The 13932-nt window shown below is 50.4% G+C and overlaps 2 protein-coding genes across 2 annotated transcripts in view; one reads left to right on the top strand and one right to left on the bottom strand.

The window, feature by feature from the left end:
* EDC3 (enhancer of mRNA decapping 3) overlaps positions 1-13932 on the top strand; it is a 296364-nt gene that overhangs the window by 189576 nt on the left and 92856 nt on the right. The window lies entirely within an intron of this gene.
* Positions 4247-6018, bottom strand: RPP25 (ribonuclease P/MRP subunit p25). The gene has a single exon (XM_079990638.1). It carries the CDS (start codon positions 5565-5567, stop codon positions 4830-4832), a length of 738 nt encoding a protein of 245 aa, XP_079846764.1. The 5' UTR covers positions 5568-6018; the 3' UTR covers positions 4247-4829.

Raw genomic sequence — 13932 nt, 5'->3', positions numbered from 1 at the left:
GTTGTTGTCGGCCCTCTCTCACCTTGTCCACAGTGGTTGCTTGTTGAACTGGAAACATATTTCTTCACTACAGTACATTTATGTCACATTGTTCTTCCAAGGAACTCAAGACACACACACCCCCAAACACTTTAAAGGCTCGCTTCACAGTCTTAAGGTGACGCCAAATTTTATGCCTAGTTTCACTAAAAAAAAGCAGCATGCATGGACATCCCTGACTAGTGAGATGAGTGTGGGATTGGTGCAACTTCTGTAGGTGCTTCCCTGTGGTGAACATGCAAGCGCCTTCTGCAGGGGGTGGGAATGTGCCATTTCTCAGGATACATTCTGGTTGTGTGGCACACTGTGAGTGCGCACATGCTTTGGCTTGTCTGAAACCCTAGAGCAGGCAAGAGGAACCTCTACCAGGCCCTAGGAACTCTTCCCAAGCCACACACCTCAATATCCCTCCTTCACAATTCAAATACAGTGGTACCTCAGGTTACATACACTTCAGGTTACAGACTCTGCTAACCCAGAAATAGTACCTCAGGTTAAGAACTTTGCTTCAGGATGAGAACAGAAATCGTGCACTGGCGGCGCGGCAGCAGTGGGAGGCCCCATTAGCTAAAGCGGTGCTTCAGGTTAAGAACAGTTTAAGGTTAAGAACGGACCTCCAGAACGAATTAAGTTCTTAACCCGAGGTACCACTGTACTTTTGCCTGGATGGAATGGAACTCTGAAAATGCCTCTTGTTTGTCTGAATGGAGAGTAGAGAGGTGTGCCTCTGTGCATGGGCATAGCCAGGGGGGCAGGGGAGCACCTCTCTGCCCCCCCAACAAAAATCCTGGCTACGCCCATGCCTGTGTGTGTGTGTGTGTGTGCGTGCGTGCGCACAAAATAGCCAATTGTGCAAAGGTTGAATTTACCTTTCTTGCTCTCCCCTCTTTTGCCTCTGGCCCCACCCACCACTGGAATATGGCTCCTTGGGACCATCCCCAGAAGGGAATGTGGTCCTCAGGCTGAATAAGGCTTCCTTGGGAGCTGCTCCCAGTTAGTGGCAAGAGTGCCAGCTTGATCCTGCAACCGAGACTGTCCAGGGCCATGGGTGCCAAGCAGCATGCATGGCCCTGGTGTTGAAATTTGTGGGTGTCCGGCCCCTTTTGGTTACTTGGGCACCCAGGGCCCCAGGGAGCTGGCACCAATGGTTAGTGGAGACCGTACTGAGTGAGATAGACAGTTAAACTGACTAGGAATAAGGCGTAGCTGATAAGGCATAAGGCAGCTTCCTAAGTTTTTAGCGAGTGCAGAGGGGGTTATAGCTCAGGGGCAGAGTAAACAAAAGGGGGAGGGTAAAGGACCCCTGGATGGTTAAGTCCAGTCAAAGGCAACTATGGGGTTGCGGTGCTCATCTTGCTTTCAGACCGAAGGAGCCAGAGTTTATCCACAGACAGCTTTCTGGGCCATGCGGCCAGCATGACTAAACCGCTTCTGGTGCAATGGAACACCATGATGGAAACCAGAGTGCATGGAAACGCTGTTTACATTCCTGCCAGAGTGGTATCTATTTATCTACTGCCTGCTTTCGAATTGCTAGGTTGGCAGGAGCTGGGACAGAGCAACAGGAGCTCACCTCATCGCGCGGATTCGAACCGCCGACCTTCCGATCAGCAAGCCCAAGAGGCTCAGTGGTTTAGACCACAGCACCACCCGCATCAGGGGCAGAGGACCCTGCTTTGCACACAGAAGACTCAGGTTCAACCCTCAGCATATTCAGGTAGGGCTGGGAAACCCTAGAAAGCTGCTGCCACTCAGAAAATCCTGAACTACATAGACAAATAGTCCAATCAGTACGTGACAGTTTCCCATTTGACTAGCTAGGTTTTACATTGTTATGAGTTTGGGGGAGGTAGGCTATATACCTGGACCCCCTTCTAATTCCTGGATTCTGCAAGTGTTAACAGCTAAGCAAGGATTCAAATTGTTGAAATAGCCAGACAAGTTTCTTGTTAGTGGGTCCCTATTAAGTATGGACCATTATGATAACAAAGGAAGTGGCTCTGTGCCAGATGAAAAATTGGAGGATCTCCTTCCCTCAACTTGACAAAGGCCAGAGGAGAGAGTTGAGTTATGTGAGCTAGAAGCTGGAAGTGCGAAACAGACTGGGAAGCCAGAAGGTCAGAGCAATGACTGATTTCTGCTTGAATCCAAGGTTGTGGCTATGGGAGAAGCAAGACCATATTGGAGTGTCAATGCTGTGAACCCCTCCATCTAAACTCACATTGTAAATATGTGTAAATAAACTGTATATCCTAAAGACACCACAGTCTCCTCTGGGCCTCGTTCCAAAGGAAACACAAACCCTGGGTGAGTGCCTGGAAACTCACACTGCTCAGAGATTGGGATGGCATGCATCCATATCATACCTTGTAAACTTATTTTAAAACCTTACCTGAAAAGCAGGTATTGATTTTTTAAAAATGTGGTTATCTATACAGTGAAGGCTCGGGTTGCAAACGTGATCCGTGTAGGAAACACATTTGCAACCCACAGCGTCCGCAACCTGCAGTGCCGCATCTGCGCACGTGTGAGTCACGATTTGGCACTTCTGTGCATGTGCAAAGTGTGATTTAGTGCACATGTGCAAGCACCGAAACCTGGAAGTAACCCGTTCCGGTACTTCAGGGTTTGGAGCGGTGCACAACCCAAAATTGCGTAAGCCGAAGTGTCTGTAACCCGAGGTATGACTGTACAAAGCTAATGAAAAGCCTGCACTGACTAGAATGGATGCTTTCTAGAACTATGTTGCAGAGGTCTTCAACAGTGATGTGTTCCTGGCAAAAAGATACAATAATCAAGTCATTCCTTGAGGGGGGGAAATGCCCATATAGATCCTTGTTCTCAAGAAATACATTATGTAGCAGAAAAAGAAGGAAAGAAGGACCCACTGCAATTTGGAGGGAAGGCGGTGGAATGAGACAAAAACATCCTTTAGTTACAATGATCCCACTCTGAATCAATACAACTTAACCTGCACCTTCTGAGCTCCGGAAAGGAATAAATCCATTGCAATGAGTTTTGTGTTCTACAAAGTGTCTGATAAGAGCAACCTCATTGCAAAGTGTTGAAGAGATACAGAACTGCCTGCTTTGCACAACCTCTTCTACCCCCACCCATTCCTGGCGGAGAAGCAAGATTTCTTTTTATCCAGCCAGGAAGATCATGCTCCATACAGAAGCTGTAGGAGGGCTGCAACTGTTCCAGAGAGAGTCAGAAGGAAAGATTTCACAAGGGCAGGAGGAGCAGAGAGGCCCAACATTATATTCCCCCCAGCCCCCTGCAATCATGTACCTCTCAGGATTGATATAAGAAGAACCTCCTAGCAGGAGATAGAGGGACAGCTTAGAAACAGGACTACCGACTTAAGAAGAGCTCTGCTGGATGGGCCTGATCCAATGTGTCTGCTCCACGCTTTGGAGGACCCTTGAACAAGACTGCTCCTGTGGGGCCCCCTCACTCACTGAGTTCATCTCCCCACTTTAGCAAGTCCAGGGGGCTCTTGGCAGCGAGGCCCCTGCTGGGCTGTGGGTCCTCAACAGATGCCTGACCATACTGACCAAAGCCACACATCAATCTAGTTTTCCACACGGGCTGCTAAGAGGCACAAACAAAAGGCCATCCGCACACCATGAAGGCTGCACTGATCTGCTCATCTGCTCCTCCCACCCCAAGCTGGCATTTCAGTGGCATCCTGCTCTCCACAAATGTGCCCAATCCTTCTTTCAGGCCACTTATGCTGGGGGTGGAAAATTCCAGACGTCCGTTCTGTGTTGTGTGAAGCAGTTATTGCTCCTGCCTGTCTCAAATCCACGCCCAGCCAATTTTGCTGGGTGACCCTGAGTTCCAGTGTGATGGAAAAGAGAGAGAAATCTGCTGTCCGTTTTCTCCAAATCATGCTTTCCCCCTTTTCTTTTTGGAATGTCTCCTCTGATTCACCTCCAGCTTCAGTAAAACAGAGAAACTCTTACAAAACAGAACAGATATGAGAGGATTCTGCAGGACAGAGCATTTCATAGGATGTGGTCCAGCCCTCTCCAATACAAGGGGCACCCACCTACTTCATTAGAAAGCGACGATAAGCATGGGGGCTGCTAAGACCTTACAAGACTCAGGCAACAGCTTATACTTTCCTAAAATGTGCATATGCAAATCTATAGGCAGAGACGCAAATTTAAGTCAACTTTCAGAGGGAAAACTTCCATGGAAGCAATGCAATCTTTTAAGTTTAAAAGGGGTAGGGGAAGGGGCACAGAAACCATGGCCCTGGTCATAAGACCATTTAAAACACACACACTTAGTCCTGGATAGAGCAATGTTTCCATGCTCAGGTTTACAGCCAACGCCTTTGCCTCTTACTGGGACCTTTAACACACACCCCACACACCCCAGCAACAAGCCACAGGTGCTGTCAGTGGTTTTGAGCAACCCACGTCCTGAGTCCTCCACTTCACCTGGCGTGTGAAAACATCCTGCGTGTAGTCAGCACCCAAACTGTGTCTTCCACCCTCCTGGGCTGTTTTCCACACTCAGCGGCCTGTCTGAATGGACCATCCTTTGATTGCCTGGTACAGTATATGGAGCAGAATCCTTTGCTCCACCCAACCTGAGCTGGCAGGATTTGAGGCGGCTGTGGGGGAAATCTCTCCCTGGGAAGAATAACCCAGCACAAGACCGTTGGCAAAGGCAGCCCCCGCTCCATCGCCCCTTTTATTGGTTACGAAGCACCTGCAAATCCGGAATGCGCCCAGCTTCTCTCTGTCCCTCAGTCTGCATATAAGGCTTGGCTTTTCTCACAGCTGCTCAAGGCAAGTAGGGCAGGAATGCCGTCCGTGTCCACAACCCTCCAGGGCCCCCGAGTCGTCCTGGATCTCCGGTACCTGAGCCTTCTTGTTCCGCGGGTCCTCCTCGTGGGGCAGCGCCAGCCTCCTCTTCCTTCCCTTCGGGGCGGCGCTGGACCTGTCCTCTTGGCTGCCCCCCTCGCCCCCCCACAGGCCGCCGGGGAGATCCGGTGGCTGATAGCCCATCTGGCTGGGATCCAGGGGGTCCTTGGAGAGCAGGATGCAGATGGAGGGCACGTTCTTGTGGACGGTGAGGTGTTCTACGGGGCCCCCCTCGGGCCGGGCTGCCTTGTTCTCCCAGACCTCCAGGAGAGTCCTGTATTGTACTTTGGTGACCTGGTGGAGGCCGCCCACTTTCCTCTTCATGATCTCCACGCAGGTGATGGTCTTGGTGACAGCCCGGCCGCAGCCGCTGAAGACGATCTGCCGGGTGTCCTCCCGCGCCACCCTGCCCATGGCGAAGGCCATCAAGTTCCGGATCTTGCTGCCCTCCTTCACCTTCATCTCAATCACGTCCGAGGGGAGGCCCACGAAGGGCAGCGGGCTTGCTTCCTCCGACGTCTTGACCTTCCTGAAATTCTCCATCCTGGACTGCTGGGGGGCGATGGGCTCGCTTCCCCCAGAAGCCACCGTCTGGGGCACGGCGGCGAGGGATGAGGGTCCCACAACCTCCGGCTTTCCTGGGTGCATCTCGCAGAGAACCCGGTGCCTCTGGCTCGCGGGAAGGTGCCTTAGACCAAGCTGGCGCTGGGCGGTCCATCTAGCGCAGTGCTGCTCCCACTGGCCGGCAGCGGCTCTCCGGAGTTTCGGGAGGGGAGTCCTTCCTCGGTCCTGCCTGGAGGTGCCCAGGGACAGAACCGGGGACCTCTTGGGCGTTGAGCAGGCGCTCTAACCACTGAGCCTCGTTCCAGGGCAGCACAGACGAGAAATGCCCCAAGCCAGGCTCGCGGGAAGGGCGCGCCGTCCAGGAGAGACAGCAGCAGCGCTGGCCGGGCTGGATCTCTCCCTCCTGGGCTCGCTGGCCCCTGCAGCTGGACTTCGGCTCAATGGGGCGCCCGGAGCCCCCGGAGGGGTGCAGGAGAGCAAAGGGGGAACCCCGCGCCCTGCTCAGCGCGGCCCCGGCGTCCGGGCGTCCTTTCCCGCGCCGGACTTTCCTCCCCTTTCCTCTTTGGCAGCGAGCGAGGCCGGCCGGAGCTGCTCCCGGGCTCTCCCTCCGCGTCCGGCCCCCTTAAAGCCAACCCGGCCCGCCTCTCGCCCGCCGCGCTCGCCGCCCGCCGCCGCCTCTGCTGCCTCAAGGACGGGCGCGCCGTCAACTCGGAATCGCTCGTGTCAGCAAAGCGCAGGCAGCTGCTGGAGCTCAGGCGGCTCGGCGGCTGCTTCCCGCCTCCGCTTCCCTCCGCCGCCGCCGCCTCCGGGGCTGAGCGGGAGAGCGGCTCCCCGGGGGCCGCCGAGAGGGCAGCCAGGCAGAGGTCCCGGAGTGACTTTTCCCGGGCAGGGACTCTGGCCACTGCGGGGCTCCGTTGGCTCGACTCCGGACTGGAAAGAGCCCCCCCCCCATCTCCCTGGCTGAGACCCATAAGTGGGGGGTCGGGACAGGTGGCCTGCGAGCGGCATGATGCCGAGTCAGCCGCACAGGGAGCATTTTTCAGTCGAGGGCCGCATCGCCTCCTGGAGAGCCTTTCGGGGGCCACATAGTGGCGGTGGGCAGGGCCAGGGACAACCAATATAACTGCTTGAAACGCTCAGGGAGGGAGCAAGTAGGGCCACTCAGGAGTGTGGCCTGGGGAGGGGGAGGGCAGAGTCCCGAGGGCCAGATGGAAAGGCTGGGAGGGCCACCCTTGCCCTCCACACGGAAGGCTCCCCTCCCCTGGTCTACCCCGAGTGGCAGTGCAGCAACCCAGGGTTCCAGGCAAGGAGCTCTTCGCAGTCCCTGGCAGCCCTAGGGGTTCAGCTTGGGCTCCGCATGCAAAGCAAGGGCTCTCCTGTGGAGCGAGGCCTCTCTGTAGCTTCTCAAAGACTCTTTAGGTTGTAAGGGGATAGCTGACCAAAAGACACGGAGGACATGACAGAAAGTGGTAAATAATAAGTAGGAGGCAAGAGTAGAGTCAAAAGGAGGCCCTTGGTGACACAGCCCCTAATGGATCTGTGGAACTCTCTGCCATGTGATATAGTGATAGCCAATGGCTTACGTGGTCTTTAAAAGAAGGGTTGGACCAAAGAGGGGAGCTTTCTCTCATGTGTGTGTGTGTGTGTATTAGTTTTTACATAAAGTTTCCAAAAGTCATACGACATACAATGGTACCTCGGGTTACAGACGCTTCAGGTTACAGACTCTGCTAACCCAGAAATAGTACCTCGGGTTAAGAACTTTGCTTCAGGATGAGAACAGAAATCGTGCTCCGGTGGCGCAGCAGCAGCAGGAGGCCCCATTAGCTAAAGTGGTGCTTCAGGTTAAGAACAGTTTCAGGTTAAGAACGGACCTCCAGAATGAATTAAGTTCTTAACCAGAGGTACCATTGTATTTTCTTATCTTATACAATGTTTTGTACTTCCATCAATCACATCTGAAGATTTTTCAATCTTTGTCACTTAATCTACATTTCATTAATTTCACTATTACTTTTAAAAAGAGGGGAGCTTTCTCAAGAGCTACTTGCTACACTAACTCTATTAGGCATTCCCTCCCCTATTCCCCCCCCCCCCAAAAAAGCTGGTGAACATTGTAGAATAGAAAACCATTGTATGTAGAAAACCTCTCTGCTGGCTTGCAAGTCTGAAACACTGCAGGCTAGTAAGAAACAGTTGAAAAATGGCAAAACTGTTGCAAGTATTGATTTGCAATTGAGATCTCAACCACATCAGGCTCACGGATTGTTTTTATGCCTGTGGTAGATTGCAAATCTTTCTGACGCTAGTTTGTCAAGAACCTGGGTGGAATTTAGGGTTTTCCAGATGAGGCCTGGCAGCAAGGCTGGTGAACGCTCTCACGTAGGCTCCAGCTGTCTCTTATTTCACTAAATGCAGTAGCAGTAGAGCCAGTGTGATGTAGTGGTTAAGAGCGACAGACTCGTAATCTGGTGAACCGGGTTTGCGTCTCTGCTCCTCCACATGCAGCTGCTGGGTGACCTTGGGCTAGTCACACTTCTCTGAAGTCTCTCAGCCCCACTCACCTCACAGAGTGTTTGTTGTGGGGGAGGAAGGGAAAGGAGAATGTTAGCTGTTTTGAGACTCCTTAGGGTAGTGATAAAGCGGGATATCAAATCCAAACTCTTCTTCTTCCTCTTAATATCATTTGCTGGAAACCACAGGAAGGGAGAGGGCTTTTGTCCTGCTTGCATCTGGTTGGCCACTGTGAAAACAGGATGCTGGACTGGATGGACTCCCTTTGGCCTGATCCAGCAGAGCTTTTTTAATCTTCTTACGTTCTCTCTGGTGGTTCCTGTGACTGTCAAATCACCACACCTGTTTTTCTTTTGGCTTTTGGAGATGCCTTGTTAAAATGCTGTTAGCAGCGTGAGTTGCAAGTCTTATCATTCTTTTAGTGCTCAGATCCTTCCCTGGGCTGTCGGGAAGTTTAATCTTAGAGTGGGGAATGGAAGCGTCTTGTCTGTGGCATACATCCACTGAAAGGCCTGTGCATGAATGCAAACAGCCTGTGCCGCACAAGACTGCAATCCCACACCCTGCAGGTGCCACGGTATGGGTTGAACTGTGGACAACTTATAGACAGATGCAGGGCTGGCCCACCCATGAGGCAAGGTAAGGAAGCAGGTTCCACAGGGGTAGCAGATCTGGCTCCCAAGGAATGCATCAGCCAATGCTGCTGCCGTGGTGGCAGGGACAGCTGTGGCATGCGCCTTGGAGGCTGGATCTGCCACCTCCTCAGCAGCCCCCCACCCCTATGCCACCTCTACTCTTGGCAAATAGGAGGCACTGCTGGTCTCCTCTCACCCTTGTTCCTGATGTAGATTTTCACTCACCTCTTCTTCGCAGGCAGGATGTGGGCACCATTTTGTGGGTCACCTCAGGTACCAACATATCTTGGGCCAGTCCTGGGCAGACAGATGATTGTTTTGTCAGCATCGCCCTTGAGCCAGTGCACCAACTGGACTCATGCACCTCAACCCCGACTGGGCTAGGCGAGCTGGGTAGCACTGCCAGAGACCACCTTTCTCACAGGAACAGGTCACAGTGCTGTGGACTCACAGCTTAGAGCTGAGAGCACCGGATTCACTGTCTCAGTAATACAGTCGTTGCGCAGCAGCGTTTTGCAGAGTCTTGCAGAGTATAAACCACTCGGAGAGCAGCTCTGTAAAATATCTTCCTTTTATTCTGTAACTACAACTATGATACAAACTATATACAGAGCTAAAAGATCTAAGCATACATCAATGCTACTTTGAGTGCCTGCAGCTGCTCTTAGCAGCAACCTTATCTCTAAACACGATCTCTAGCACTCTCTCTCCGATACACTGACTGACTCTCTCTCACACAGAGACTGATTCACTCACTTGACTAATTAAGTAGAGAGCAGTACATTGCTCCTCCTCTCTGTAGAATCAGCAGAGACCATCAGGAGATCATTGGATATGGGAGGGGTGAAATCTCCTCATCCTCCCCCATTTCATCCGACCATTCAAGAATCTTTAACATAACTGCAATTTATACACACACTCCAAAAGTTGTTCTCTGCTTACAACCTTGGTTTACATATTTGCAGGTATCTCTCTCCCCCCTTATCTAAGACACTTTATCACATCATTAAACAGTTACTACAACCTCTCTGTGTCTATTAGGAAAGAGTTAAAACATAAACCTCAACCTGTAACTCACACAAAATACACATTGTGAATACACAAATGAATAAGCAGTTTCTGGAAAAATCTTCACACACATTTCTTCCTCTCAAATACAAATTGACATTTCTAATTAGGCAGATTTGAACAAACCACTTTAAACACATGCTTGCTCCTTCAATCCTGATCCTTCAAATGTCAGGTAAGGAAATAAATGCAGCGTTTTGTGCTATTACTCTCAGCACACCCCACCAGAGTTGCTCGTGACCGCAGCCTTTGCAAACTCTTCAGAAAACTTTTTTGGTGGTACACCCTTGGTTGTTCTCTCAGATCTGCGCAAAACTCTCTGATCCTCTTGTTCTGGTGCTTCCTCCTCTTTGGGAGAATGGGGAGCTAAAGTATATGAAGCTGCTAAGTCTGAATCAGCGTCAGACTCATCTGAGGCTTTTGGGCTCTGATAATCTGTGCCACCATCCGGAACTACATTGGCATCAGGATTATCAATCACATCAGAACTTGCCTCCCTCTTAACTTTCTTTGCCCCTTTTGCACCATCATCACAAATGGGATGGCACTGAAAAACGCCAACTCTGTCCCATTGTGGATTGTCGTCAATACTCCTGGTCAGCCTTATGGTTTTCGTGTCTGTGATCAGGACACGATAAGACCCTTTCTCATATCCTAGGAAAACACCATGTTCTCCACGCTTACTCAGTTTGTCACCCTGCGAGGTGTGCACCCAAACCTCTGACCCCAAAATTTTAAAGTGCTTCACACATGGCTTCCTTCCGTGAAGCATCTCATATGGGGTGCAATTTACTGCGGGCTGGTACCTCCTGTTATACACGTGACAAAAAAACGAAAGAGCTTCGGCCCAAAAGGGATTGGGCAGCCCTGAATCATGTAACAGTGTTCTGATTCCTTGCTGCAGAGTCTGGTTTATTCTCTCACATAAACCATTCTGCCAGGGTGATTTGGGCGTGGCAGTCCTATGCTCAATGCCCTGTTCAGAAAGAAAAGCCTCAATCTCTTCTGAACAAAACTCTCCATCCCTGTCAGTGAAAATACAATGTACATTCTCATTATGTACATTCCTGAGCCATTTACAAAACTGACGAAACTTGGTAAAGGCTTCAGACTTTTTCTGCAGCATATAGACCCAAACATATTTCGAATAGGAGTCTATCAAAACCATAAAAAACCTTGAATTGCCTCTAGAGAGCGCTAGAGGCCCCACTAAGTCTGCATGAATGACTTCGTATGGTTTCTTGGCCTCTCTCCCAGACTCTGTGCCTTTGGGAGCTTGCTTTGCCTTACTCTCAGCACAAGAAACACATTTCATGTGGTAGGGACATTCTTTCAGCTTCATACCCTGAACCATATCAGGCATTTTTGCCACAGCCTGGAAATTCAAATGACCATAAACACGGTGGTAATAATGAATACATTGGTCATGCAACTTTTCATTCTTATCAACAGACAAATTGCAACACTCTTTCTCAGTTGCTTCTGCAGTACCTGTACCTGAAACAAAAGGCAATTGGTACAGACCATTTACACATTTTGCATATAGAATGAGCTTGCCATCTCGACGAATTTCACAGTGAGATTTAGCAAACACCACCTTAAAACCCTGATGATCAAGCTGGGAAACACTCAACAAATTGTCCTGAATATCAGGTGCATACAGGACATTCTTAATTGTTGCATTCAGGCTCTTTAAGAACACAGTTTCCTTAGCCAAACTCGTGAGAACTGTCCCATCTGCTTGATGAATTTCTTTCTCTTGCTTCTCAAGCTGAACAAAGAGATCCTTATCTTTGGCTACGTGGTTGGTACAGCCAGAGTCGATCACAAAGAAACTCCGCCCACGTTGATTGGAGCAGCGAGAGATCAAGGCCTTTGAAGTAGCAGGTGCTTGGGGATTACGTCCTCCTCCCCCTCTGCCTCTGAAGTTTCCCTTCTTCTTTGAAGATTTCTTGCAGCACTGAAAACTCAAATGGCCTTGTGCTCCACACGAAAAGCACTGCTTCAACTTTAGTGCTTTAACAGCAGCAGTTTCACTTTCACTTTCCCCTGCTGAAGACTCAGGCACATTTTCAAGCACATTTTTAGCAGCACAGTCCCGGCTTTCTCTAACAGCCTGTCTGCGATCCGACTCATTCAAGAGCACGCTAGACACATAATCTTCTGTTAGCTGGTCACCAGGCATTGTAGAAATCTGGGCAGCTACTCCATCGTAAGAATCATCTAGGCTATTTATCATCAGCATTGCAAACACAGCCTCTGAAATAGCCAGGTCTCGCTGAACAAGGTCCTGTCTGAGACGCTTTAACTGAGATAGATGGCTGGGCAAATCACCACCTTTCTCCAACTGTAACCTGCACAGCTTCTTGAAGAAAATCACACTGGAACCAGCATTTTGTCTCAGATGCATATCTCTCAACTTATGCCAAACAGCTTGTGCAGTCTCTTGACCCTCTATGTTCACCAGCAAGTGGTCTGAAACACTCAAAACAATTGTCCCTCGGGTTTTCATATCTGCAGCATGCCACTCAGCCCAATCATCATCATCCTTATCTGGAGGGTCATCTTCTATCGTGTGAAATAGCTTTTCCCTCTGTAAAAGCGCTTTCATCTTAACTTGCCAAACTGCATAGTTTTCAGGCGTGAGGAGGGGAAAGGACAGAGCCATCTGGCCAGAATGTGCACAGGCCATGTCTGCTATTACTTAGAGCAAGACACTTCCCTCGTGCAAACACAGATAAAGCCTTGGACTTCTTCAGCCACTCTCTCTCCCACTCAGAGCACAATTAACAGGCAAACAGGGACGCTATCTTCTTTCTTTGGCAGTCAGCAACATACCTCCATAAATCAAGCAGCAGCAACAGCAACAGCGGCAGCTTGAACACTCTGCTCCAACACAGCTCTGCTTCTAGGCACCACAAATCAGTCCAGCATGCAGCCTCCGTTCCGCCGTCCAGCAATCAGCAACAGAAACCTCTGGCGACTGGGACGACTGGGATGACTGGAACAACGACTGGTCAGACGACTGGGCCCATAACCGATGTCAGCATCGCCCTTGAGCCAGTGCACCAACTGGACTCATGCACCTCAACCCCGACTGGGCTAGGCGAGCTGGGTAGCACTGCCAGAGACCACCTTTCTCACAGGAACAGGTCACAGTGCTGTGGACTCACAGCTTAGAGCTGAGAGCACCGGATTCACTGTCTCAATAATACAGTCGTTGCGCAGCAGCGTTTTGCAGAGTCTTGCAGAGTATAAACCACTTGGAGAGCAGCTCTGTAAAATATCTTCCTTTTATTCTGTAACTACAACTATGATACAAACTATATACAGAGCTAAAAGATCTAAGCATACATCAATGCTACTTTGAGTGCCTGCAGCTGCTCTTAGCAGCAACCTTATCTCTAAACACGATCTCTAGCACTCTCTCTCCGATACACTGACTGACTCTCTCTCACACAGAGACTGATTCACTCACTTGACTAATAAAGTAGAGAGCAGTACATTGCTCCTCCTCTCTGTAGAATCAGCAGAGACCATCAGGAGATCATTGGATATAGGAGGGGTGAAATCTCCTCATGTTTTTCAGCAATAGATACAGACCAGGGCTGGGTAACTGAAACAAGGAGGAGGAAGTTGTCATCCCCTGGACTGGTGGCAAGTAAGGAGGAGGACAGGTGAAGGCAAACTGAAGTACCCTATTCACTCATATGGACCAGCCTCCCCAGGCATGGTAGTGCATGATGGACTTAATTCCAATGGTGAGTCAAGCTCTGGGGGCAGCATCTGTAATGGTCACAGCTCAGGCTTTGCAGGGTCTGGATTGCTGACCTCAGATCTCATGGGCTCTGAGCCATCAGCTTTATACTATATGGACTCCAGCACTAAGAACCTGGTTCAGTTCCCCAGCTGGTGACACAGCAGCACCGGACTCAGACAGCTCCTCCTGGAGACTGAGAAGGACACAAAAAGGAGCTTGGGCTCTGTAAGTACCCAAGGAGATTGCCAGCCATCTCTCTAGAGACCTGCTGTGGGAGCAGCAGACTCTGGTTATCTCTTGCAGTGTGTAAACAACAAAAGAAGAGCCCTGCTGCATCAGAACAAAGGCACATCCAGTCCAGAGCCCTGTTCTCGCCATGGACAACCAGATGCAAGCAGGACCCAAGTGCTACAGCGCTCTCCCCTTCTCTGGTTTCCAGAAACTGGTATTTAGAGGCACACTGCCTCTGATA

This window comes from Podarcis cretensis, assembly GCF_951804945.1.
Source record: "Podarcis cretensis genome assembly, chromosome: 9".
In the NCBI taxonomy this organism is placed as follows: Eukaryota; Metazoa; Chordata; class Lepidosauria; order Squamata; family Lacertidae; genus Podarcis; species Podarcis cretensis.
The sequence above is the reverse complement of the archived record's forward strand: the minus strand, read 5'-3'. Positions and strand labels throughout refer to the sequence as shown.